The 22,385-nt window shown below is 62.2% G+C and overlaps 4 protein-coding genes across 15 annotated transcripts in view; 1 reads left to right on the top strand and 3 right to left on the bottom strand.

Annotated features, from left to right (window-relative positions):
• Positions 1-6: 6 nt before the first annotated feature.
• NR2F6 (nuclear receptor subfamily 2 group F member 6) lies at positions 7-9,184 on the top strand. The gene is made up of 4 exons (XM_046672348.1): positions 7-697; positions 4,104-4,198; positions 6,856-7,422; positions 8,488-9,184. Exons 1-4 carry the CDS (start codon positions 414-416, stop codon positions 8,760-8,762), a joined length of 1,221 nt encoding a protein of 406 aa, XP_046528304.1. The 5' UTR covers positions 7-413; the 3' UTR covers positions 8,763-9,184.
• A 2,541-nt stretch (positions 9,185-11,725) lies between these two features.
• Positions 11,726-13,903, bottom strand: OCEL1 (occludin/ELL domain containing 1). 4 transcript variants are annotated; one of them, XM_046671887.1, is made up of 6 exons: positions 13,776-13,903; positions 13,272-13,448; positions 12,961-13,142; positions 12,526-12,745; positions 12,302-12,355; positions 11,726-12,116 (listed from the first exon to the last, which is right to left on the bottom strand). In XM_046671887.1, exons 2-6 carry the CDS (start codon positions 13,347-13,349, stop codon positions 11,994-11,996), a joined length of 657 nt encoding a protein of 218 aa, XP_046527843.1. In that variant the 5' UTR covers positions 13,350-13,448; positions 13,776-13,903; the 3' UTR covers positions 11,726-11,993. The 4 variants fall into 4 exon arrangements, with proteins under 4 accessions (XP_046527843.1, XP_046527839.1, XP_046527842.1 ...); XM_046671883.1 differs by lacking the exon at positions 13,776-13,903 and having other exon boundaries at positions 13,272-13,769; XM_046671886.1 differs by lacking the exon at positions 13,776-13,903 and having other exon boundaries at positions 12,580-12,745; positions 13,272-13,768.
• Positions 13,904-16,120: 2,217 nt separating this feature from the next.
• On the bottom strand, positions 16,121-18,894 carry USE1 (unconventional SNARE in the ER 1). The gene is made up of 8 exons (XM_046671338.1): positions 18,754-18,894; positions 18,412-18,461; positions 18,210-18,288; positions 17,963-18,115; positions 17,488-17,500; positions 17,010-17,037; positions 16,571-16,745; positions 16,121-16,325 (listed from the first exon to the last, which is right to left on the bottom strand). Exons 1-8 carry the CDS (start codon positions 18,853-18,855, stop codon positions 16,143-16,145), a joined length of 783 nt encoding a protein of 260 aa, XP_046527294.1. The 5' UTR covers positions 18,856-18,894; the 3' UTR covers positions 16,121-16,142.
• A 1,334-nt stretch (positions 18,895-20,228) lies between these two features.
• Positions 20,229-22,385, bottom strand: part of MYO9B (myosin IXB) — an 84,898-nt gene continuing 82,741 nt past the window's right edge. For 6 of the 9 annotated variants that reach the window (XM_046671328.1, XM_046671330.1, XM_046671329.1 and 3 more), the window contains 2 exons: positions 21,743-21,870; positions 20,229-21,622 (listed from right to left, as the gene is read on the bottom strand). In XM_046671328.1, coding sequence (XP_046527284.1) covers positions 21,195-21,622; positions 21,743-21,870 — 556 coding nt within the window. In that variant the 3' untranslated portion in view covers positions 20,229-21,194. Of the gene's footprint in view, positions 21,623-21,730; positions 21,871-22,385 lie in introns of all 9 variants that reach the window. The other 3 variants (XM_046671335.1, XM_046671336.1, XM_046671334.1) reach the window with 2 other exon arrangements.

Below are 22,385 nucleotides of genomic sequence, written 5' to 3'. Positions count from 1 at the left end.
CTCCGATGGCGGCCCGCTAAGTTGGCCGCAGCCCCCGGCCGAGCGGCGGCCAGGCCAGAGGGCGCCCCCTGCGCAGCCCGGGCCGGGCCATGGCCCGCGCGCCCCCGCTGGGGCTCCAGGGCGGCGGGGCGCGAGTCCCCGGGGCCCCCGGCCCGCGCCTCTAGCGTGCCCCCCCCGGCCCCGGGCCCTGCCTCGCGCACGCGTGGGAAAGTTGGCCTGGAACCGGCCCGACCAGTTCCGCCCGGGCGCGCGGACCGGCCGCAGGAAGTTGCTGCAAAACTTTTCTGGGGGGTGCAGCCGGTGCCCCCCGCGCGCCGGGGCCGGATGCGCGCCGGGTAGGGTCCCCCGGGCCGAGAGAGGTGCCCGGAGGGAGGAGCGCGGAGGGGGCGCCCTGGCCCCGCTGCCCTGGGGCTATGGCCATGGTGACCGGCGGCTGGGGCGGCCCCGGCGGCGGCGGCGACACGAACGGCGTGGACAAGGCGGGCGGCTACCCGCGCGCGGTCGAGGAAGACTCGGCCTCCCCTCCCGGCGCCGCCAGCGACGCGGAGCCGGGCGACGAGGAGCGGCCGGGGCTGCAGGTGGACTGCGTGGTGTGCGGGGACAAGTCGAGCGGCAAGCACTACGGCGTCTTCACCTGCGAGGGTTGCAAGAGCTTCTTCAAGCGGAGCATCCGCCGCAACCTCAGCTACACCTGCCGGTGAGCCCTCTATCCGCGCCCCGCCGCCGCGCCCCCAGCCCCGGCCTGGACCGGGCCTGTGACCTGCTCGGTCACCTTGGGCCTGGTGCTGACCTACCCTGGGCCTCCACTCCCCCTCTGGGATAGGGGCACAGGTCCCTCTTCCCCTCTCCCTTCCATTTCTACGGTTGTGTATACAGTCGGCGCTGTTTCGATGCGGGTCCCTCATCGGGTGGTCCCTTGCGGCTTCCGCCCCAGTTACTTGCTCCTCCTCTCTCCCTCTTTTCTCCGGAGAGGGGTCATCTCCGCGGGGGGGAGGGGTTAGGGGGTGCTGTCAGGGTGGCACCCTAACCCCAGGGCATCCCTCCTCTCGGGCATCCGGGCGCACGGGGGCCCCCGCGGGAATCGAACGTGAAACTTGGACTGTGGGGCTCGAAGCGTCCAGGGGCCATTGTCTGCGGCCGCGCGGATCGATACGGCGCGCCCTTGGGGTCAAATATCACTTCCAAAGTCGCCCTGGCCACCGAGGCGGCGGCCGGAGCGAGACTGGGTGGCAGAGGGCGGCCTCCTTCGCCTGGGGGGGCCGTGCTGTGGGGTGGAGCTGGGTCTGCCCATGGGGGGAACCCCCCCGGGCTCACCCTGGGCCTTGGGTCACCGGAAGCCGCCGCTGGGAGGACTGGGAGGGCGGCTGGATCTGCCCGCGCCTCGGCTGCTCCCCGCCCCCGTGCCCTCTCACCCCTGGCAGGAGTCGGGGCAGACCGAGGCTCCCGGAAAATCCCTGAAACTTCGCTGGCCTCTCAGACGGGGTGGGCGTGAATGCTCCGAGAAGGAGCCGGGGCGCCTTAGGTTGCAGTCCCGGCTGACAGGGCGTGGCCTTGCCAGCTTCTCTGGTTGGTCCTGGGGCATTAGGTCCCCTGGAGAAGGTTCTGGGGTTGGGTGTCCCTTTCCCACCGTTTTCTGGTGAGCGTCCTTTCGCTCCGTTGACAAGCCCCACTCTGCGTCCTCTGAACGTGTACGGCTTTACAGAGCCAACATGGAGAGTCCCATGCTCCAGATGCGCAAAACTGAGGCCGGAGAGCCTTGCCCTGGGTCACCGGGGAGAGGCCCTGCCGCACTTGGGCTTAGCAGGGGGCACGTGGGGCTGGCGAGAGGGCGGTGGTTGAGTCGAGGTCAGGGCATCCCCCTGGAGAGCTGCTGATGGAGGGCTCGTTAGCAAGGCCACCAGGCAGGACACCCAAGGCTGGAGTTTGGCCCCAGGTCCAGGGTCAGGGCTTGTCTGGGGTGGCCGTGTGTGCTCTGTTTAGGGGGTGGGGGGCTGGCTTAGTGCCTCCTCCGGCGCTAACTGGGCCACCAGACTTTGGCCTCATTCTTACTGCTGCAATAACTGCCTGCTCTCTGGCCGGGTCTTTAGGGAGGGCAGGGAGGGGTTCAGGCACTTTCCGGGTCCAGGGGCTCCCTGAGGGCGGGGGCAGGGAGCACCAAGGTGGAGGAAGGAGGCAGCATTGTTTGGAGCTGGCAGGTTCTTCAGAAGCTCTGTGCTGGGTTACCTGGTGAAGTCACTGCTGCTCTCTGAGCCTCAGATTGATTCAGCAAAGTCTCCTCAGAGCCCAGCTTGGGTGGTTCCCCAGAGAAACCCAGCTCCAAGCCCAGCCCTCTTCCATTCGGGAGGAGACAGAGAGCCGCAGATGCCCCCAGCCTGTGGCCTGGGCTGGGCAGAGGGAGGGATGGGCCTGGGGTCCCAGGAGGGAGCAAGGGGCTCTGCCTGAGGCTCAGGGAGGGCCGCTTGAAGGAGGACCACAGAGGGGGCCTGCAGAGAGCTGCCCTAGGACGCTTCGTGGCAGGTCGGGGGCACTGTTGTCAGGTGAGAACCCCAGGCGGGGGAGAAGTTAGACTGAGTGGATCTGAGATGCTGGACCGAGGGTCTCACGGAGCCACGGAGGATGTGTGGACAAGAGAGGGTTGGGATCAAATTGGACTGGAGGCCAGAAGCTCAGTGAGGAGGCTGAGCTGGGCCACAGAGTTGGGCCAAGCATGTGCTCTTTAGGTGGGATAGCAGGCAGAACTTCCCATCTGGAGGGACAGGAGACCTGTCCTGACTCCACACCTGGGGAAGTGGTGGCAGAAGGTTCAGGGCCTCCGCTGAGGTCAGGGGCCCTTTCCACCCAGCTGCTCAGGACCCTCCCCCGCCTGCTTGCTGGGCTTTGTTCTGGTTCTGCCTGAGCTCTTTCCGCCCTAGCAGGGCCTCTTCCTGGGGGCTCGGGCTGGTCCAGGGGCAGAGAGCAGAGGCCTGGGCTCACAGGCCAGGCCAGGACCCTGGGCACTTGGAGGTCCCCCAGAGCCTCAGCTCTCCTAAAGCTGCCATTGGGACCCCCAGCTGGGGCCTGGGTCTTGAGGCACTGCCCCAGGGCCCCCAGATTTCCCCAGACCCGGTGCCTCCTACTATTGGCGGCCTCTGGCCTTCCTTTTCCAGGTGAGGAGCCTGAGGCGGGGTGGAAAAGTGGCTGCCTGGGCCTGGGCGGGTCTGCTTGTCACCTACCTTGAGGGTTTCATTGTGGTTGCCTCCGGCACCCTCATGGTGGCCCGGCGGGGCTTCCAGGGTGTCTGCCCTGGGCTGCGTGCGGAGAGATGTGGAGGGAGCAGAAGGTGCCAGGGCATTTGAGGAACAGAGGCCTGAACCTGCCTGCCTGAGGCTGACCTTGGACAGACAGACGGACAGATGGAGAGCTCACTCTCTTGCAGGGCAGGGCCCTTGGGAGGAGCAACAACGATCCCCCAAGAGCCACCCAGAGGAAGCTTCTTGGGCTCAGTTAGAAGGTGGGAGGTCTTCCCACAGGAGGGGAGGTGGGGGTGGGACCTTAAAGGGGGGACAGGCATTCATTCATTCATTCGTTCCTTCATTGGTGGCAGCCTTGTGCAGGGCAATGATGCTGGGCCCCACAGTGCTGTGACCCCATAGGGGTCCCTGGCCTGGCCCCTAGTCTCTTGGTCACCTCTCAGAACCCTGCTCCCTGACTCCGTTCTTTCTCTGCTCTCACATTGCTCTTGGGACAAAGACTCCACCCCTTAGGCTGACAATGGCCAAGTAAAATGAAACTGTTTAGGCTTCCATATTTTCAAATTTCCAAGCTTTCGCTCTCTCTGATCATCTGGGGAACTTATGTTCATCCTTCAAAACCCAGTTCCAGCATACCCTCCCTAGTATGCTAATCTGCTTTGCCATGGACTCCTATTCATCCATCACCACCCACCCCGACTCTTCTTTCCTCTTTGCAGACCTGCAGGCTTAGCCCCTGGGCCCCTTTGAGGTCACTTCCCCAGCCCCAGGGAGGCCCCCAGTGGTGTTTCTCTGGTGCATCCTTCAAAGTGGCTCAGGGAGCAGGATGTAGGTGTCCAGGTGACCCCCACGGTGACCTCTGAGTGCTCGCAGGTCCAACCGTGACTGCCAGATCGACCAGCATCACCGGAACCAGTGCCAGTACTGCCGTCTCAAGAAGTGCTTCCGGGTGGGCATGAGGAAGGAGGGTGAGTCCCCGTGGGGCCGGGCGTGGGGGCGGGCGGGCTCTGGGCCTGCTGACCTCACCTCTGAGCCGGGCCGGGCCCTGGGCTGCGGGAATCTGATTAGCCAGTGGGCAGCCATGTCAGGACTGCTCTCCCCGGGCCCCTGAGGCAGGTTCCCCAGCCCTGCCGCGTCGGTGGCCCCCTGCCCCCAGCCCGGCCACCACTTTCTGAACAAGGGTATACTTTTTTATTTGATTTGCTTTTCTCCTCCCTGCCTCCTCGTGTTTGCCCAAGGCAGGAGCTCGCCCGATAGAGGCAAAGGGCTGTTTACCCTTCCGCCTGACCCCGGGCACCCGGAGCCAGGGCAGGCCAGCCTCCTGTCCCTGCCCCGGGGACTTGGGCGGACACATGCGGGGCAGCTGGGCCTAGAACTCGACCAAACCCCCTTAGAGTTCAAGCGGAACCCAGAGACTTGCGCACGGAGCCTGGGCGCCCCACCCCGGGCTTCATGCCACTGCGTGTGCTCTCAGGGCCAGGCTGTGGCCATGGCTCCTCTCCACCTGCAGCCGGAGTCTCTCCTGCTCTGAAGTTGGCTGCTTCTCTGCCGGGCCTCTGTGGAAGAAGCTGGGAACAGCTGCTCAGAGTTTTTCTTTTAAAACCGTCTGATCATTCACTCCCTTTGATCCTTTTAAGTCTGAGGTGACTCTCCTGCCCCACCCCCGCACCTGCATTTTGCCTCCATTTGACCTAAAATCCTACTGTACCTTCAATCAGAGCTTCAGATCTCTAAAGTTTCAGGAGTGGAAATGATCATAATCTTAGCTTGTGCCCGAAAGCACAGTCCTACCTCAGGGCCTTTGCACAGGCTGATTCCTGTCTGGAGCCTCCTTTCTTCAGATACCTGCTTGGCTTCCTCTCTCCCCTCATTTACAGTTTGCTCAAACACCACCTCCTCAGGGAAGCTCTCCTGATTGCCCCTCGCCATCCCCTTTATTTCACACCATCCACCTTGCTGTCTGATTCACTTGCCCCCCCACAAGCACGGCTGCTCCCCGAGGTCAGGGGCTCTTGTCTGGTTTTCTGACATATCCCCAGTGCCCCCAGCAGGTCCTGGGACACAGAAGGTGCTCAGTAAATGTCTCTGGGCTTGAATGACAGTCTGTTTAGGTCTTACTTCGTGCCAAACAGGTTATTAGAGTGCCACCTAATTCAGTGATTGGTGTCAGCATTGCTGTTATCACTGTCAGCATGTGCATTTTACAGACGGGGAAACTGGGCGCACAGTGGAGAGGCGGGGCCGTTTGCTGGGGTCAGAGAGCAGTAGAGTTGTGTGGGACTTGAACCCGCGGTCTGGGCTGAATGAGGAGGAGGAAGAGCTGGGGAAGGGGTGCTCAGAGTGGGAACAGCAGGTGCAAAGGCCCTGAGGTGGGACCATGGCTGGGGGATGGAGGGATGGTGAGGTGGGGTTTACAACTCAGTGAGCAAAGGGGGAAGGAGAAGCTCCCCGATCCCCCAGAGCCAGGGGTCAAGCTGGCATTCACTGCAGCCCCATCCGGCCATACTCATTTGACAGGCGACCCTGAGACTTAGAAGTCCCCTGAGCAGGCTGGAACCTGAGCCTCTGCCTCCCTGCTCAGCTCTGCCACCCCCGGGTCCCCCCCCAGGGCCCGCTCCCCATCCACCCCACGGTGGGTTGACCAGAAGTTCACGGGGGTGGCGGGACAGGGCATGCCAGCTCATTTCAGTTGGTTCATTAGTCTGCCTGGCACAGGGCCCAGCCTGGCACGGGCTGGACAGGCATGCAGCCACTCTTCCTCCTCTTTGTGTCTCGGTTTCCCTCTCATCCACCTGGTCACCCACGACACTGGCCAAGGCTGGCAGTGGGTCCTGCTCTCCTCACAGCAAGGCTCCTGAGGGTCGCTGAGCTTTATTGTGCACGTCCCGCAGGCCAGGCTGCTGCTTCTAGCGCTGGGCGGCTGCAGGGACCCCGCGGGAGGTCTGCTGGGGGCGGGTAGAGAAATGACCCATCTGCACAGGAGAGGTCTCCCTGGATTCCCCGTGATTGACAGGTCAGCCTCCTTGGCTGCAGAGCAGAGCTCACACGGTCCAGTGGGAGGGGGCCAGGTGTGGATTAAATTAGCCCTCCCCTAGCGGCCCCATTCCCGCGCCAAGGTCCCTGCACCAGGCTCCTCTGCGGGGAAGTGGGGGTGGGGATGGTGGCTGGCCCTGGCCTCAGGCTGGAGGCACAGGGCAGAGCAGGGGGGCCCTGTAAGGCCCCGGCCTCCCAGCGAGCTGTTCGCCCATGGGGTGGGGATGGGGTTCCAGGGGAAGACTGGGCGTCCTGGGCCTTGGAGCCGAGGGGCCAAGTGGCCCTCTAATGACTGTCTCCCCTCTTTATTCCTCCCCCCCCATGACTCCGGCCCCTGCTTTCCCCTTCCTCCTTCCCTGTTCCTCCCTCTTCCTGACACCCCACCCTCCCCTCTCTGGTGTGTCCGGCTCCCCCCCCCCCCCCCCCCCGGGGCCCTCAATTCCTTTCCCGTACCCATTTCCGTGACTCTTCTTCTCCATCTCCTTCCCTTCCCCATTTCCTGCGGGGGGCGGGGGGTGCTCTCTCCCGTCCCCTCCGTGCCCTCCTCCCCGCTTCCCTTCCCTGCGGCCCGACCCCCTCCCTCCCCTCGCAGCGGTGCAGCGCGGCCGCATCCCGCACTCGCTGCCGGGCGCCGTGGCCGCCTCCTCCGGCAGCCCGCCGGGCTCGGCGCTGGCGGCGGCGGCGGCGGGCGGAGACCTCTTCCCGGGGCAGCCGGTGTCGGAGCTGATCGCGCAGCTGCTGCGCGCCGAGCCCTACCCCGCGGCGGCCGGGCGCTTCGGCGCGGGGGCCGGCGCGGCGGGCGCCGTGCTGGGCATCGACAACGTGTGCGAGCTGGCGGCGCGGCTGCTCTTCAGCACCGTGGAGTGGGCGCGCCACGCGCCCTTCTTCCCCGAGCTGCCGGTCGCCGACCAGGTGGCGCTGCTGCGCCTCAGCTGGAGCGAGCTCTTCGTGCTGAACGCGGCGCAGGCGGCGCTGCCCCTGCACACGGCGCCGCTGCTGGCCGCCGCCGGCCTCCACGCCGCGCCCATGGCCGCCGAGCGCGCCGTGGCCTTCATGGACCAGGTGCGCGCCTTCCAGGAGCAGGTGGACAAGCTGGGCCGCCTGCAGGTCGACTCGGCCGAGTACGGCTGCCTCAAGGCCATCGCGCTCTTCACGCCGGGTGAGAGGCGGGCGCGCGCCCTGCGCCCCGAGGCCTCCACCCCCAGGTCCCGGGGTCCCCGGACCCAAGGCTGGCTCTGGCTGGCCCCGTGCCTCGGGCTCCCACAGCCGCTCTCCCTGACTCCCAGGCTCCCCGAGCCAACGCCCCGCCGCCCCCTCATCAAGGTGTTCTTGCTCGGTGAGGGGTCGTGGCGGGGGGTGGAGGGGTGGGTGACCCCTGACACCTGGTTCTGGCCTTCATTCCCTGATCTCTGTCCTTCCTAAACCCTCTGACCCACTCCGCCGACTTAGGGTTCTCTTCCCGCACGCACGCGAGGCTGCCCTCTCCCTGGGTCCCGGGCCCCCAACCCGCTCCCTGGGTGGCGTCCGCGCGGCTCGGCCACGCTGCACGCGTAGGGGCGGGGCTTGGAGGCCCCTCCCGCCGAGGGGCGGGGCTGTCCGAATACCGGCCTTGCCCTGAGTGACGGCAGAAGCTGCACCTTATTCCGGGGACTGGTGGCCGGCTGGCTCTGCGCTCTAGATGGCGCAAGATCCCGCTAGGTGTCTCCCTGGGGCCAGGGATGCGGCAACCATACCCAAGCCTCTGGGACGGGCCTTGCATCTGATAAATATGGCTTTGTCCCTCCTCCTTTCCCAGAAGACTGCCCCCCACCTTCACGGCCCCGGCTAGATGCTGTGCCGGTCACTCACAGCCCGGGCTCCTCTGGGCTGTCTGAATACCGCCTCTGGGCTTTGCCTTACTCCCCAAGTTCCCTCCCCAGCTTCCCCTTGAGCTTGATTAGAACTTGTCTCCGGGCCAGGCATCTCAGTCGGGTGGGTCCCCCTGCACCCTTGAGACATCACTGCCTCTACCCCTGTGTCATCGTCCTTAGATGAGGCCACCTCAGTATCTCTAGGACCGACACTGCCTTAGATACTTCTGTTTGTGTCCAGGTCCCATCTCCCACCCCCTGAGTGCCCCGTCCTTCCGTACTCACACCCTGAGTGGTGGCCCCCAGTCACCCCTGGGGCCCTGCATCGTCCCGCCACCTCCCACCCCTGTCTCACCTTGCCCTTGTCCCCCCAGATGCCTGTGGCCTCTCGGACCCCGCGCACGTGGAGAGCCTGCAGGAGAAGGCGCAGGTGGCCCTCACTGAGTATGTGCGGGCCCAGTACCCGTCCCAGCCACAGCGCTTCGGGCGCCTGCTGCTGCGGCTGCCCGCCCTGCGCGCCGTGCCCGCCTCCCTCATCTCCCAGCTCTTCTTCATGCGCCTGGTGGGCAAGACGCCCATCGAGACGCTGATCCGGGACATGCTGCTGTCGGGCAGCACCTTCAGCTGGCCCTACGGCTCGGGCCAGTGAGCGCCGGGCGGGCGCCGGCCTCCGGTCAGGGAAGCCCGGCCGCCACGGGGACCCCAGGTGGAGGACCCCGGCTGCTGTCTTCGGACTCTTGTTTTTTTAAAGACTGTGAAATGTTTGTCTTTTCTGTTTTTTAAATGATCATGAAACCAAAACGAAACTGGTGGTTCAGACTCCAGCTTTGTCCTCCCCACAACCCCTGGCCAAGATGGGGCCTAGGGCCTGAGGGGCCAGCGGTGGGGACCTCGTGGGCGTGGGGTGGGCTCCCCTGGTGTGATGGACAGAGGCCTGGCATCTGGACTGCAGGGGCAGCCCCAGCGGGCAGTGGTGGCGCGCCCCAGGTGGGTCCTCTGGACATGTCATCCCCGTCAGACACTACATGACAAATGAATCAAGGCCACTAATAAAAATGTTTCCTGCCTGCACGACCCAGCATCTTTGTGAGGGGAGCGCGGGATGGGATGGGGCCTGCCGGGAGCACACACACGCAGCCATCTGGAATAGCCACAGCCTAACGAGAGCCCTCCTTGCTGCTTTTGTTAGACAGTTTTGTGGGGAAACAGGCTGGGGGCAGGGTGTGGGGCTTGAGGTCAGCCAGTCAGCCCAGCAGGTGGCTCAGGTTCAAATTGAGGCTCTGGCCTGGGCGGGGAGCTTCGCGGATTGACACATGCCCTGAACCAAACGGTGTTTCACCGTTCATCACGTGTCTGGGCCCCAGTGTCCTCCGAGAAACGTCTGGGGCCAGCTTTTTTTTTTTAAAGATTGGCCCTGAGCTAATATCTGTTGCCAATCTTTTTTCTTTTCCCCAAAGCCCCCCAGTACATAGTTGTGTATTCTAGTTGTGCTGTGTGGGACGCTGCCTCAGTATGGCTTGATGAGCGGTGCTCGGTCTGCGCCCAGGTTCTGAACCAGTGAAGCCCTGGGCTGCTGAAGCAGAGCATGTGAACTTAACCAGTTGGCCACAGGGTGCTTCCTGGGCTAGTTCTTTCCCAGCCCAGACACAGCCCTCCATGCCCCTGGCCACACTGATTGGTTCAGGGAGGCCCAGAGCTGGCCAGTGAGATTGAGTGGCAGGATTTGGGACTAGGAGGATATAATCAAAGCAAAGCAGAGGCAAAAGAGGAACATCAATATTGTTGGATAACTTTCGAGCTCCTGGATCAAGCCATACCTGAAACCATTAGACTTCAGTTTCAGTTCCATGAGCTGACTTCCCCTTTTGTGCTTGAGCCAGTTTAGGTTTGGTTTCTTCTCACACATAACTTAAACACTGTTTCCGAGATTGGCATTTGGAAGGCAGGGACCTCTAAGGATAGACTTTGAAATGTGGAATTCATTCAGTTGATACAGGGTGATGCAGGTCACCAGGAACCCTGCCATCCTGGCCTTGGAAGTTTGTGCCCCAGCTCTGTGGTCGTTCCCAGGACTGTGGCTCTAGGGGGTGGGTAAAGGAGGCTTGGCTAGTGGTGGGGGGTGTACCCCTGGGTCCTGACTGAAGTCTTGCCAGGCAGACAAGCCGTCCATCAAAGATGCCCTTCTGAAACAGTGAGAGAAGAACTCGGGCCTCACGCTGCAGTCAGGGCCGGCGCTCAGTCCAGGAAGCAGTCCCAGTCCTCCCAATGCTCCTTGTGAGCACTCCCAGCCTCCCCCATGTCCATCTTGGAGGGGGCCTGGGAAGAGCAGGGAGTGAGGCTGCTGCCCGTGGAATGAATGAGGGTCTCGTGATATGCTCTGCACCCAGAAGGGGCCTGGGATGGATAGGCTGCAGGGCTCCCAGTGGAGGCTGCACTGGTTTCTGCTGTGGGTCAGCATCTTCCACGAGGTCCTGTGGGTAAGTGAATGTGTCACTCCAGTCGGGCTGGACAGCAATGCCCCATTTCTCAGATTCACAGGACATCTGAGGACTAGCAAGCCCATTCCAGTCGCCAGGTCAGTCTTGCGTGCCTGTTCAGACCTGACTACTGAACTCCTACTTCTTCTACAAAACCCTACCCATATGGCCCCCCTGCAAAAAGACCTCTTGAGCCTCCTTGGTTGTTCAGGCTGCCATCCTGCCCTCTGTTATTGCTCTATCACATTGGGCCCAGGGCTGTCTTCCCTGGGGACAGGGGCTCCATGAGGACTGATCTCGGACTGAGGCCTCTCTGTGACCATGTGGCTGGCACTGCCTTTGCTGCCTGCAGTCTGCCTCCCTGTGGCTCCCTCGGGAGGCCAAGACTCAAAGAGGGCCCAGGGGGTCTGGCCTTGCCCATGCCCCACCCACCTGGGCCCTGGCATGGGGTGGACACCGAAGGACCATCCTCGGACCAGGCACGTGAACTGGGCTCACAGCACAGCGGTGACCACGGCTCAGCCTGTGCCGCCCGGGAGCCGTGGACGAGTTTAGGGGCCCACCTACCCGCGCTGGCGTCCCCGCCCCCGCTGGGCTATCCCCAGCATCGCGCCACAGGAATTCTCCAGGACGCAGCCCCACAAGACTTGGGACCCTCCGCCTGGCCCGCCCTGTGACCAGCCCTGCGGGAACTCTGGCCCTGGGGCTCCCCGCCACGGCCGGCCCAGGAGGCGAAGCTGCAGGGGCCCTCAGCTTCCCGCCGGACAGCCCCCGGAGGCTCTGCGGGGAGAGGGAGCCCCTGGACAGACGAGGGTCCACACCCTGCCCGGAGTCCCTCTCTCAAAACCCGATTTTCTTCCCTCTAGAAAATGGAAGAACAGGGTCCAGCTCCGTGGCCGAGTGGTTAAGTTCACGCGCTCTGCTGCAGCGGCCCAGGGTTCGGATCCTGGGTGCGGACATGGCATCGCTCGTCAGGCCACGTTGACGTGGCGTCCCACATCCCACAACTAGAAGGACCTGCAGCCGGGATATACAACTGTGTACGGTGGGGGTTTGGGGAGAAAAAGCAGGAAAAAAAAAAAAAAAAAGAAAATGGAAGAACAGATTTTTGGTGCCAACAGAGTGAAATCAGGAGTAGATATTTAATAAACGTTTATTCCCCTGGGATGGAAAGCAGGACCTGACTTAGGGGACTGACTGAAACCTGGGGTCCCCATGGGGTCAGGGCCGGGGCTCCCAGACAAGGTCCTGGGAGGACTTCCTGGAGGAGGGGCCCTCAAAGCTGAGCCTCAAAGGCCGAGGCATAGGGATTCAGGCGGGGGGACAGCAAGGGCTGAGGCCTGAGGCGGGACGAGAGGCCAGGGCAGAGTGGGACGTGTCCCTGTGCCTGGGTGCCAGGACGCTCAGAAGTACACAGAGCCCTCGCTGTCTCCTCGCTGGTCGAACTTCCGGATCTGCGTTTTGAGGTGCCTCAGCTTGCCCTTCAGGTAGCGGCAGCGAGCCTGCTTGTCCAGGAAGCTGGGGTCCTGGGCAGGGCAAGAGCCGGGAAGTCCTTGTGGCAGTCTGGCCTATGGCCCTCAAGCTGTTCGACTTTTTGCGTTTTCCTCTCTGAGCCTGTTTTCTTTCCTTGACACTGGGCTCGAGTGTCCCGGCCTCACAGGGGCCTCAGGGGCACAAGGCCAGGCTGCGGGCCTCAGGAGGCCTGACTCACCATCTGCTTCTTCTCAAGTTCCCTCCAGATGCGGGCAGCGACGTGTGCCTCCTTCTGCAAGGGGAGAAGGAAGACGGGGGCTCAGAGAAGCTGGACCCGAGGAGGGATGGGGAAACTGAGGCTCCGAAAGACAAAGTAACCCATCTAGGGAGGACCTCAGGGGCTGACCTTGACCCATGCACTGTGGTGCCCACCCAGCCCGGTGGAGGAAGAGGCCTGGAGACCTGGAGCCAGTGGGAGGCCCGGAGGCCGCGGCAGGGATCCACCAGGTGGCTGACCTGGCTCCGGGGCGGGGGCAGTGAGTTGAGCAGGGCCTCCAGCTGCCGGAGCTTTGCCTGTGCAGCGCCCACCTCCTGCTGGAGCTCCAAGAACTCTGGGTACTGGTCCTGGAACACTGCTGCGTAGCGGCGCCGGCCCCGCTCACTATTCACTGCTGGATACTTACTTTGGGATTGAAATGGGGTCACAGGGTGAGTGTAAAGAACCCTCCCTTTGCCTTAGTCAATGTAATTAGTTTTCCTTTGTCCATGCTAGGCTCCCTGCCCCAAATGTCCTTTTTGTTTTTACTGTTTGGCAAACTCTTATTCACTTGTCAAAGCCCTAGCCTCAGTGCCCCTTCTCTGTTCCCAGGCATCAGGAACCACATGGGGGACACTCACAGCTCATAGTCGGGCACTGGCTGGGGCCTAGGTATACGTCTCCCAGGGATGGTTCCAATAGACTTCTTGGTGCCAAGGACGGGGGAGGGCAGCTCATCCTCAAATACAATCTTCTTGGGCCTTGCCCTGTGCGCCCCTGGCTGGGGCTGGCACAGACGGCAGGGAGCGCTGGCTTCCACTCGCTGCAGACGCCGCAGGAATCAGGGTTTGGAGTTAAGGAGGGAATCGGGAAGCCGGGATCCCTCAAACTGCGGGGAAATGAAGCCCTGGCCTAGGCTCGGCCTGGGGACCTTCCTCCCGTTCAGACTCACCGGGGGCCCAGGGCCGGGCGGGAGGGTCTGCAGGGCCCCCGGGGCGCCGCGGGTCTGCCGGGGCTTCCGGGCGGGCATCGGCCTCGGGGGGGGGCCGCTCGGGCGTCCCCGGGGCGGAGGGCGGGTCCTGCGGGGGCCGCGGGGAGCCGCGCGCGGCGGGCGTGGTCGGCGGGCTGCCTGCGGACACCGGGGAGGACGCGCCTGGAGGGGCTCGGCGGGCACGCGCGCGGAGGCGGGCCCGGCCCCCTCTATTTGCATAGACGCTCGCGATTGGCCCTCACAGCACCCCCTCCCCCAGGCCCCGCCCCTGGCTGCGTCACCCGGCAGAACGCTATGCAAATAAGCCCCGTCGACACGGCGCGTCGGGCCCGGTTCACGTTAACCCCCGCGCTGCCGCAGCGTCGCCCGCTAGGGCGCGCGGAGCCCTCGGACACCACCCCCGAGAAGCGCCCCGGACTGCCGCCCCGGCTGCAGGCCGCACGGGCCGCTCCCGCCCGGGGTCACCTGTCCCAGCGTCCGGAACTCCGAGCCTGGGTCCACTCCCGGGGAGGCGCCGAAGTCCTAGTTGTGCATTAACTGCAAAGTTGGACCCGACTGGCGGGGTCGCTCCCCAGCACGGGGGCAGGGCTGGCGGGACAGGGCGGGGCTGGCGATGAGGGGGCGGGGCCGGCGGCGAGGGGCGGGGCCTGGCGGTGAGGGGGCGGGGCCTGGCGGGCCAGAAAGCGGAGCCACACCCTAGAAGCGCAGGTTCGCGTCCGACCGAGACTCAGACCTGCTGTGTGTTTGGGGCTCAGCCTCTCTGACTCAGTTTGTCTGAAAAACCGGTGGTTTGGGCGCACTTGCACTTATCTATTTACTCAGCAATTGTATTTTTTAAACATTTCTTTAAATAATCGCTAGAGGTATGTTTAGAAAATTCAAACAATAGAAAAGACACGTAGGGCAAAAGTGAATTTCTCGCCTTCCCCTGTCCCCAGAAGCAGCAGCTAATTGTGTCTCCTTCTGGCGAAATCCTAATTAAATGACAAGCAAGTATAAATATTTTCCTCACGGCGGAGGACACTGCAAAGATATTCACGTGCAAATTTGCTTGGCCACTTGTGGGAGGATTCTCGGCCGGGTGACCGTGGAGTGGAACTGGCCGGCGAGGGGACGTGCCCTCTTCATTTGGAAGGGGGCTGCGGGCTGGTCTCAGTGAGGCTGGCCTAGTGTGAGCCTCTGACCAGCAGTGAGGGAAACGCCGGTTTTCCCACAACCTTTGCAGCCCTGATGTTCTCACGTTTTCCGGCAAATTGTATTTTTAGAGTTTAAATCTTGCCTAATCTGATGAGTGAAAAAGTTTAGAAACCATTTGTATTTCTTTTCTTGCTTATTTACTGCAAATCTTTTTTTCCCTGTTGATTTTTAGGAGCTCTTCATATATTGAGGAAGTTAGGTTACCCAGCTAGTCTATCTTCTTCTTCTTCTTTTTGAGGAAGACTGGCCCTGAGCTAACATCCATGCCCATCGTCCTCTACTTTCTATGTGGGACGCCTGCCACAGCGTGGCTTGCTGAGCGGTGCCATGTCCGTACCTGGGATCCGAACCGGCGAACCCTGGGGCCACCAAAGCGGAACGTGTGAACTTAACTGCTGCACCACCGGGCCAACCCCTGAATTCCCTTATTGGAGTAGCTTTTTAGTTGGTTTGCTTGGGTCTTTCATACAGACAGTTGTATCATCTGCACATAATTTTGCCTCTTCTCATTTTTCAATGTCATTTTTTTTTCTTGTCTAGTTGCATCAACTGGCACCTCAGGACAATGTGAAATCACTGGGGGAGGCGGGTGGACGGTCGGCATCCCCTCCACCTCCTCACTTTGATGGCAGAGCTTCCAGTATTTGCCCGTTAAACTCAACGCTTTCGCTTGAAATTTTTCTGTTAAATGAGGAAACCGTCCATCTATTCCTTATTGTTTTAGAGAGGTTGAACAGTACAAAGCCTGCTTTCCTCCATATTCCCTGCCCACGAGTTTGTTTTCCGATGCCCTAATGTGGCTGTTGCCAGGCGTTCTAACATTGAACTGTCTCTGCATCTCAGATGGGAGCCTTCTTCTGAACTTTTTTAAAAAGTTGCCACTAGAGCTTATAAAAGGTTCCATCTGGTGGCTTTGCCCCTGAGTCGATGGGGGTCCCACAGTGCCTGCTCACACTCCTGTGAGTCTGGGACACCCCCATGCACCTGTTACCTGCCCTCCCCGAGCTCCCTCCATCACGCTCTCACAGGCCCTGCCCCGTGTCTGGAGTAGGGGTGAGCAGAGCCCAGGGGACCAGCGGTTCCCCTGGGACTCCCACTCTGTTACTTCTTCCAGGGTCCCAACTCCCGTGCCCACCCAGTTCTCGTCTGAAATGATCAGACTAAGACCTGGGCAGGGCAGGGCCTCCAGAGACCCTCATGTGTTTGTTGACTGACTGGGTGAAGCCTCCGTGGTTTCCTGAGAGCGGTGGGGCTGTGTCTGGGCTAAGACCTGTCCCTGAATTATCACCTTTAATCCCTAGGAAGGCCCAGCACCGAAGCTTCCTCCTCTAGGCTGACCTCCAGGAATGGCCCCACAGGGCTGAAGGCATTGTGTTTGGCTCTGACTGTACCAGACTAGGGGCTCCTGGGGCTTCTTGGGGCCTGACCTTGTCCACTGTTGGGTGGTAACGAGGGAGAAATGGGAGAGGGTTGCGAGTCACTACCCTCCCAGCCTGACCTTCTTCCTCCCCTGCTCATGAGCTGTCTGTGTTTCTCCAAAGACTCTCCCGTCTTGCTGCCCACCCTAAAGGGCACCCTTGGACAGGGTGGAGGGCAGACAAAGGACAGAAGGATGAGGCGGGCCAGGCCAGGTCTTTATTTGAGTTTGGGCATGATCCGGATGAAGAGGATCATGCTGATGAAGATGAAGCAGACTATAATAAGCATGGCCCAGAGCAGCCAGTTGACCGACTTCTGTGTGTGCTGTTCCAGCCGCTCTGATTCTGTCTTCAGCTTCTCCAGGTTCTGGTCAGCCATCTTGAGTGAGTGTGACAGGGTCTGTGGGTGAGGTGGGGAGAATGTCAACAGGACTGGGGCCAAGTGTGGCCTCCCCCTAACACCCTGGGGCAAAGTCTGCACCTCTTGGCCCTTGTTGGTGCCGTTTCCTCTGCTGGGAATGCCATTTTTTGTTTTCTACCAAACTCCTATTTCTCCAGCCAAGCCCCAGTCACCATTCCCCTCTGCTGGGAAACCTTCTCACGTGGCCCAAGGCAGAGAGTGCAGAGTTCCCACAGTCCTCACACCTGGTTGTCCTTCTTGATGACACTCTGGGCGGCCAGCGTGTTGGTTTTGAGGCTCCGGGCCAGGCCTAGCATCTCCTCTGCCAGCTTCTCCTGGAGGCTCTGGTGTCGCTGCAGGACGAGGTCTAACTCGGCTGCTGACTGCTTCTCATTCCCTGGCCTGGGCCCTGCCACCCCACTGACCCCACACAGGGGTGGACAGGTGGGCACGAGATGGGGGGGGAGGGGAAGAGACCGACATGTGCCCAAGGAGCCCAGAGGTTATGGCTCCAGCCACTGCCCTGCTTGGGGCTCAGTTATCCCTTCTTTGCTCTGGCTTCTGGGAAGAGAGTCCCCAGAAGGGGCTGCTGATTGGTGGTTTAGGTGCTCAAGGCGCCTCAGTGGCCCCAGGTTCATCCAGCCCCCCGCCCCCTGGTGCTGCCCAAGGGCTGAAGACACTCACGCTCTCTTCCTCACGTCCAGCTCGGGCTCTGGAAGGGAAACAGGCCCAGCAGAAAGAAGGAGGGGTTGGCCTCCTGCCGACAGGCCTCCTGACCACTGCCTCTAGCAGGCCTGCTGCTCATGGCGCCCCTCCAGTCTTGGCTGCGGCCTGGTGGGCTCCTCATCATGCTTCAGAGCCCGAGCTCAAATGCCCCCTCTTCTCAGAAGTTTCCTTGCCTTGCTCTGGACTCCTCAGGCCCCAGGTCCCTCCCTCCAGCTGAACCTTGGCCCCATGGGCTGGGGGTGTCCAGCTCAGTTTCCTCTGGGGTCCACTTCCTCTGTCCTAGCCCCCGCTCCAGGCATAACTCAGTGACCCCCCCCCGGGACACTCGGCCTGGGCTGTGAGATGAGGCTAGGCACGGGGCACGTGGGGCAGCAAGGACATGTGTCTTGTCCCAGGTAGCTGGGCCCCAAGTCCTGTTCTGCTCAGGCTGACTCACCTCCGGCAGAGTCCTGTGGCAAAAAGGGAGGGGCATGAAGTCACCCACTTTGTTATGGCCCCAAACCTGTCCTTTCTGCTCCTGAAACTCCCCACCCTCAGTCAGGGCCCTGGGCAAGTTCCGTGACCTCTGAGCCTCAGTTTCTTCATCTATAAACTGATAACAACAGCTCACATTTTGAAGGGTTTACCTGATGCAAGTAAAGTGCTCAGAAACGCACTTGTCCTCCTATTTTACGGAGGAATAAAGTTGTCTGAACCAAACATGTTATTTTTGCCCTGTACCAAACTCCTACTCACCTATCCATGTCCCGGCCACAGCATCCCTCTGTTGGGAAGCCTTGTCTGATGGCCCAGGGCATAGGCTCTTGGGCCCCTAGGGTCCCTGCACCTGACAGTGTTTGTTGTTCTGGCCACCCCCAGGCATTGAACTCCTGTCACTGACCAGAGGGGTCTCAGGACCAGAAGGGCCCTACCGTGCCAAGCAGCTCGTCCCGCATCTCGTTGGTGTACCGTGCCCGTGACTGCAGATGCACTGTCTTCGTGGCAGGTATCCGCTCCCTGGCTGTGGTGGGCACGCGGCCAGGGGCCAGGAATTGGTTGGCTAGTGCCTTCTCGGAGGAGGAGGTCTGCAGAAGAGGGGCGAGGGTCACCAGAGGGCAGGGCCTGGGGACCCAGGGGAGTGGTGATGAGGGCTGAGGCAGCGGTGGTGGCCCTGCTTACCAGCTTCTCTGCCTGCAACATCCCCTTCAGAAAATCGACCTTGCGGGAATACTCATTGATGACCTCGGAGGCCGGTTTGCTGGAAGGCGAGAAACGGACAAAGACTACCTGCCCGCTGGCCCAGTTCAGGGCAGGTGCCTGCAAGGGCCCTGAGCTCTACTCCCACTTCGGATGTGAAACCCCTCTGGCCGCCAACACTCACCTCGCCTGGGCTTTCAGGGCTTGCAGCATGTCCTCAAGGGCTCCCACATACTGGGGAGGGAAAGTGGGGTATCAGCCCGGTCCCCCACTTCCACCCTTCCCCATCCTGCTCAAAGGCGTCAGAGCCAATAAGGGGCGGGGCTATGGTGGGAGGGGCCAAGCACCAAGGAGGCGTGGCTAGAGGAACTCCAGAGGAGGGAGCTGCAGGTGGACGTGGCGGAGCCGACCGGAAGGGGCGTGGCCAGGGTGGCAGTTGGGGCAGGGGAGTTGGGCTCGGTGCCTGCCAGCTCCGGGACCACCGTCGGGGAGTTGGGCTCTACGCAATCCCGCGGGCTCCCCTCACCTTCTCCAGACGCCACTCGTCTGGGTCCCTCTTCTCCGCTGCCATCACCTCGCAGCGGCACAGCAGCCGCACCAGGTTGAGCTCCAGCCTCGACGCCGCCATCACCCCCACGGTGGTTCCCCGCCCCTTCCGCTGGCGCCATCTTAAGAGAGGGCGGAAGTGCCTTCACTTGGCTTCCCTCTGGGTTGCTGTGCTCCACTCGTTCGCCGTTCCATCTTTGTTTGGGGCGGAAGTAATGTCTTAAAGGAGAGGAGCCATTCAGTCCATAGTTACATCAGAGCTGAATCGCCTGCTTTCCCTCGTGAGCATATTAACCCTCAGGAAGGGTTGAAAGGACCAGCTCCTGCGGTGTCAGGCCCAAGTGCAACGCGTCCTCTGTTCGTTCCTTTTCCCCTGCTCAAAGTTCCTCCCCGACACCCACTGCTGCCTGGATTCTCCCCACACTGAGCTCTTCCGCATCCAGGCCCCCTTCCCTGATTTCTTCCTGGGGAGAGGCCCTGGCCTGGCTTAGGGGCCCATCCAACCTTCTACGGTTATGAGCTTCCGGATGCCAGCCTGACTCTGACTCCATCCGCCCGCTGTTTCTGGGCCTGTTTCCTCCCTTGGGGAACGGGCAGTGGGACAGTGCTAGCCTCTAGGGGGACACGAGTTAGCTCTGGGAGCGGCAGGCGGGGCCGGGTCACCCCTAAGGCTCAGACTCCTGTGGAGAGAACCCAGTCCCAGCCCGCCAAGGGCCCCAGGAAGCCGAGGCCAGTCCTGCGAGCCCCACTTCTGGAGTGCACGCGGTGAGGATGGGGCTTCATGGGGACCGGAGCCTGGCATGCAGCCCTCAGGTCACCGCTGTCCCAGTCACACTGGTGGGCCTCGTGTCCTTGCAAAGTCCCATGGAGGAGACCAAGTCCAGGATGGATAAGGGGGAGTTCCAGAGGCTGATGGGGCCGAGTCTGGAGCCCAGCCCCACCCCACCCTGGCTGTGTGGTCTTGGAGAAGCCCCCAACCCTCTGGCATGTGCCATCTGCACTCAAGTTCTTCACGGTCCCCCCACCCCATCCTCACAGGCCCCACCTGCCAGCCCACCAGGAACTGACTCCCCCACGTGCCGGTGGCCCCTGCAGCTGACACTTAGCCCTACCTCAGGAGAGTCTGGGTGCTGAGGCGGGGGAATGGGAGACGGCCCCCTGGACAGCAGGCTCTCTGCACTGAATGCGACTCTGCAGGAGCTGTCTGCTCCCCCAGGTTTCTGGGTCACTACACAAGCCCACCTGCCCCAGGTCAAGAGCACAGGTGAGATCCAACAGCGCATGCTGGGGGATCGAGGCAGGGCCTTTCAGACAAGCAACACAAGGCCCTGCCCTGCAAGCCCCTTGGCGGCAGCCACAGGGTGGACCCCCCACCCCTCGCCCCGACTCCCCCCACCAGCCCTGGCCCTCCAACCCGGAGCAGAGCCTTGTGAGCAGGAACCGCACGCAAACCTCTCTCAGCACTTTGTCTTTATTTCACACGGCTGGGAGGCGCCTCTTGTTCCAGGCCTGTGGTCACGTGTCCAGGGGCCTGGAGAGTGGGCTGAACCTGAGGGGAGCCCCACTGGTGATCCCCAGGCTGCGACTGTTGATCTGTAGCGGGACAACCCAGGCCTTGCCGTCCCTGCTGGTGAGCGGGGTCCTCCTGAGTCGCTGGCTCCTGTTCTGCCTCATCAGGGCAGTGCCAAGGGCGGCCTCCTACAGCCTCCGGAGTCCAGGGCGTGGTGGACAGAGGAATGACAGCCACACTGGAGTCTCCCTGGGACGTGAGGTCTCTGGTGCCCCGGGTGGAGGCTGCTCCCACTTGGTGTCCTGGCTCAGCCGACAGCCTCGATCCCCACGGATGGCTGCCGTGCTCCCTCAAATGCACCGTGGCCAGGTAGCCACCAGCCAGGCCAGAGCATGAGTCCAAGAGAGACTGAGGCAGTCAGGTGGCCCAAGTGTCCAAACCCCTGGTGCAGGGTCTCTCTCGGCGCGGGCGGGGCTGAGCCTCCGAGGTGGGCAGCTGTGTGGGCGGTCTCCGAAGACTCAGGTACAGGTTATGAAGGAGATGCAGGGCGTTAATATAAAAGTTGGTACACACACAAATAAAAAACAATTTGGTCTTCCGTTAAGGCTGTTACAGTTTAAAGTTATGTAAACCACGCACAAAGAAACAGTTACTGTAAAAAAAGTACAAAATGGGAGGTGGGAGACGGGCCGCTGGCCGATTGGGTGCTGTGGGCGGGCACATGCGCGCGGCGTGGGGGCTCCGCGAGGGCGGCCTGGCCTCAGCTGGCCTCTCCCCACTTGGACTCTGCTCTAGGAGCCGGTGCCCACCCCACATCGCTTTTGGGGCTTTTCATTCCGGATCCTTCTTGGAGAGCCAAATGCTGGCTCTGGGCTGTCCTCAGACGTGCAGACTCTGGCACCGGTGGGCCCTCAGCCATTGGCCTGGCCCGAGGCGGGGGGCAGGCAGTAGGTTGGGGGGTCCGAGTACCTCCGCTTGGCCCCAGGTGGCTGGCTGTCCTCGTCCAGGGGCTCCTGAATGCCCCGCACGGGCAGGTGGGCATCGGGCGTGATGTACACGGAGTGTACCTGGTCTGGGCGGCGGGCCGGCGGCTCTCGGCGCCTGACGGGGGCAGTAGCCTCTGGGGCACCCGGTGCCCGGCCGGGGAGGTGGAAGGAGAGGTGGAAGGGCAGGCCGGGTGGGAGCTTGATGTTGGCCGTGGGCATGATGGGGGTCCGCCGGGGGGTCTTCCCTCTGACTGTCGCGAAGGACGATGGCCTTCGTCGTGGAGGGGCGGCCACTGCGGGGAGGGGGTTCAGGGCGGGCGCACTGGGGCAGGAGAGAGCAGGCGCAGGGGGCCCTTTTGAGAGACAGATGGCGGGGTTACTGCAGCTTCAGGGCCGGCAGATGGACCCTCATCCCGGGGCCGGCTGGCGGTGGACATGGGAAGGAAAAAAGCAGACGCTACCTTAATACTGACCTTCCGAGGCCCCCCGCCCAGCCCGCTCTTCCAACAGGCTCTCGGTGCTGGCCGACGTCTCCGAGTCCAGGTTCTCCTCGTCAGAGCCCCTCGGGTCCAGCTCTGGCAGCCGGTAGGTGATGTCCTCCCTGGGGGGGTGGGGAAGGGCACAGTGTCCAAGGCTGTTCCTATGGTGAAAGACCACCCCAGGGAAAGTGCCAGGCGGGTAGGGGACAGAGGCAGGCCATCCTGATCCTGGATGGAACTCCCTGCCCCCGGCACCCCACCCAAACCCCCACAGCACAGCTGGCCCACACTGTCCCTGGCCCTGTGATGCTCATGGGAGGAAGGTGTCAGGGTGCTGAGGGAAGCCAGGCACCTGGGCCAGGACTGAGTTGGTGAGGAGCTCCTGCCTCAGGACCTTTGCGTGTGTTTCTTCCCTCCACCTGCATTGCTCTACCCTGTTCCTAGGGCTAGGGTGGCCAGGCAGCCCGGGTCACTTCTGTTGTCCTGGCAGCACCCCCTTGACATTCACATCTTGCCTGGACAATAAATTCGTCAGTCACCCTAGCTAATGCCAACTTCCAGACAAAGTTCGGGCATCACTCCTCTGTTGCCGCTTCTCCCCGTGGTTCCCTGTGGCCAAGCATGGGGTTTAAACAGA

Source organism: Equus quagga, chromosome 9, assembly GCF_021613505.1.
Source record: "Equus quagga isolate Etosha38 chromosome 9, UCLA_HA_Equagga_1.0, whole genome shotgun sequence".
Taxonomy (NCBI): domain Eukaryota; kingdom Metazoa; phylum Chordata; class Mammalia; order Perissodactyla; family Equidae; genus Equus; species Equus quagga.
This window is presented reverse-complemented; position numbering and strand designations above follow the sequence as displayed.

Bases quoted from the DNA above. Each gene is read 5' to 3' on its own strand.
- NR2F6 (XM_046672348.1), top strand. From the start codon at position 414: ATGGCCATGGTGACCGGCGGCTGGGGCGGCCCCGGCGGCGGCGGCGAC. The intron at 698-4,103 runs GTGAGCCCTCTA...GAGTGCTCGCAG, and splicing joins AACCTCAGCTACACCTGCCG to GTCCAACCGTGACTGCCAGA. The intron at 7,423-8,487 runs GTGAGAGGCGGG...TTGTCCCCCCAG, and splicing joins CATCGCGCTCTTCACGCCGG to ATGCCTGTGGCCTCTCGGAC.
- OCEL1 (XM_046671883.1), bottom strand. From the start codon at position 13,529: ATGCAAATAGAGGGGGCCGGGCCCGCCTCCGCGCGCGTGCCCGCCGAG. The intron at 13,143-13,271 runs GTGAGTCTGAAC...CGGCGTCTGCAG, and splicing joins CGCCCGGCCCTGGGCCCCCG to CGAGTGGAAGCCAGCGCTCC. The intron at 12,356-12,525 runs GTCTCCAGGCCT...CTCCCCTTGCAG, and splicing joins GGGCCTCCCACTGGCTCCAG to AAGGAGGCACACGTCGCTGC.
- USE1 (XM_046671338.1), bottom strand. From the start codon at position 18,855: ATGGCGGCGTCGAGGCTGGAGCTCAACCTGGTGCGGCTGCTGTGCCGC. The intron at 18,116-18,209 runs GTAAGCAGGGCC...CCTCTTCTGCAG, and splicing joins TGTTGCAGGCAGAGAAGCTG to ACCTCCTCCTCCGAGAAGGC. The intron at 16,326-16,570 runs GTGTGAGGACTG...CCTCACCCACAG, and splicing joins TCATCAAGAAGGACAACCAG to ACCCTGTCACACTCACTCAA.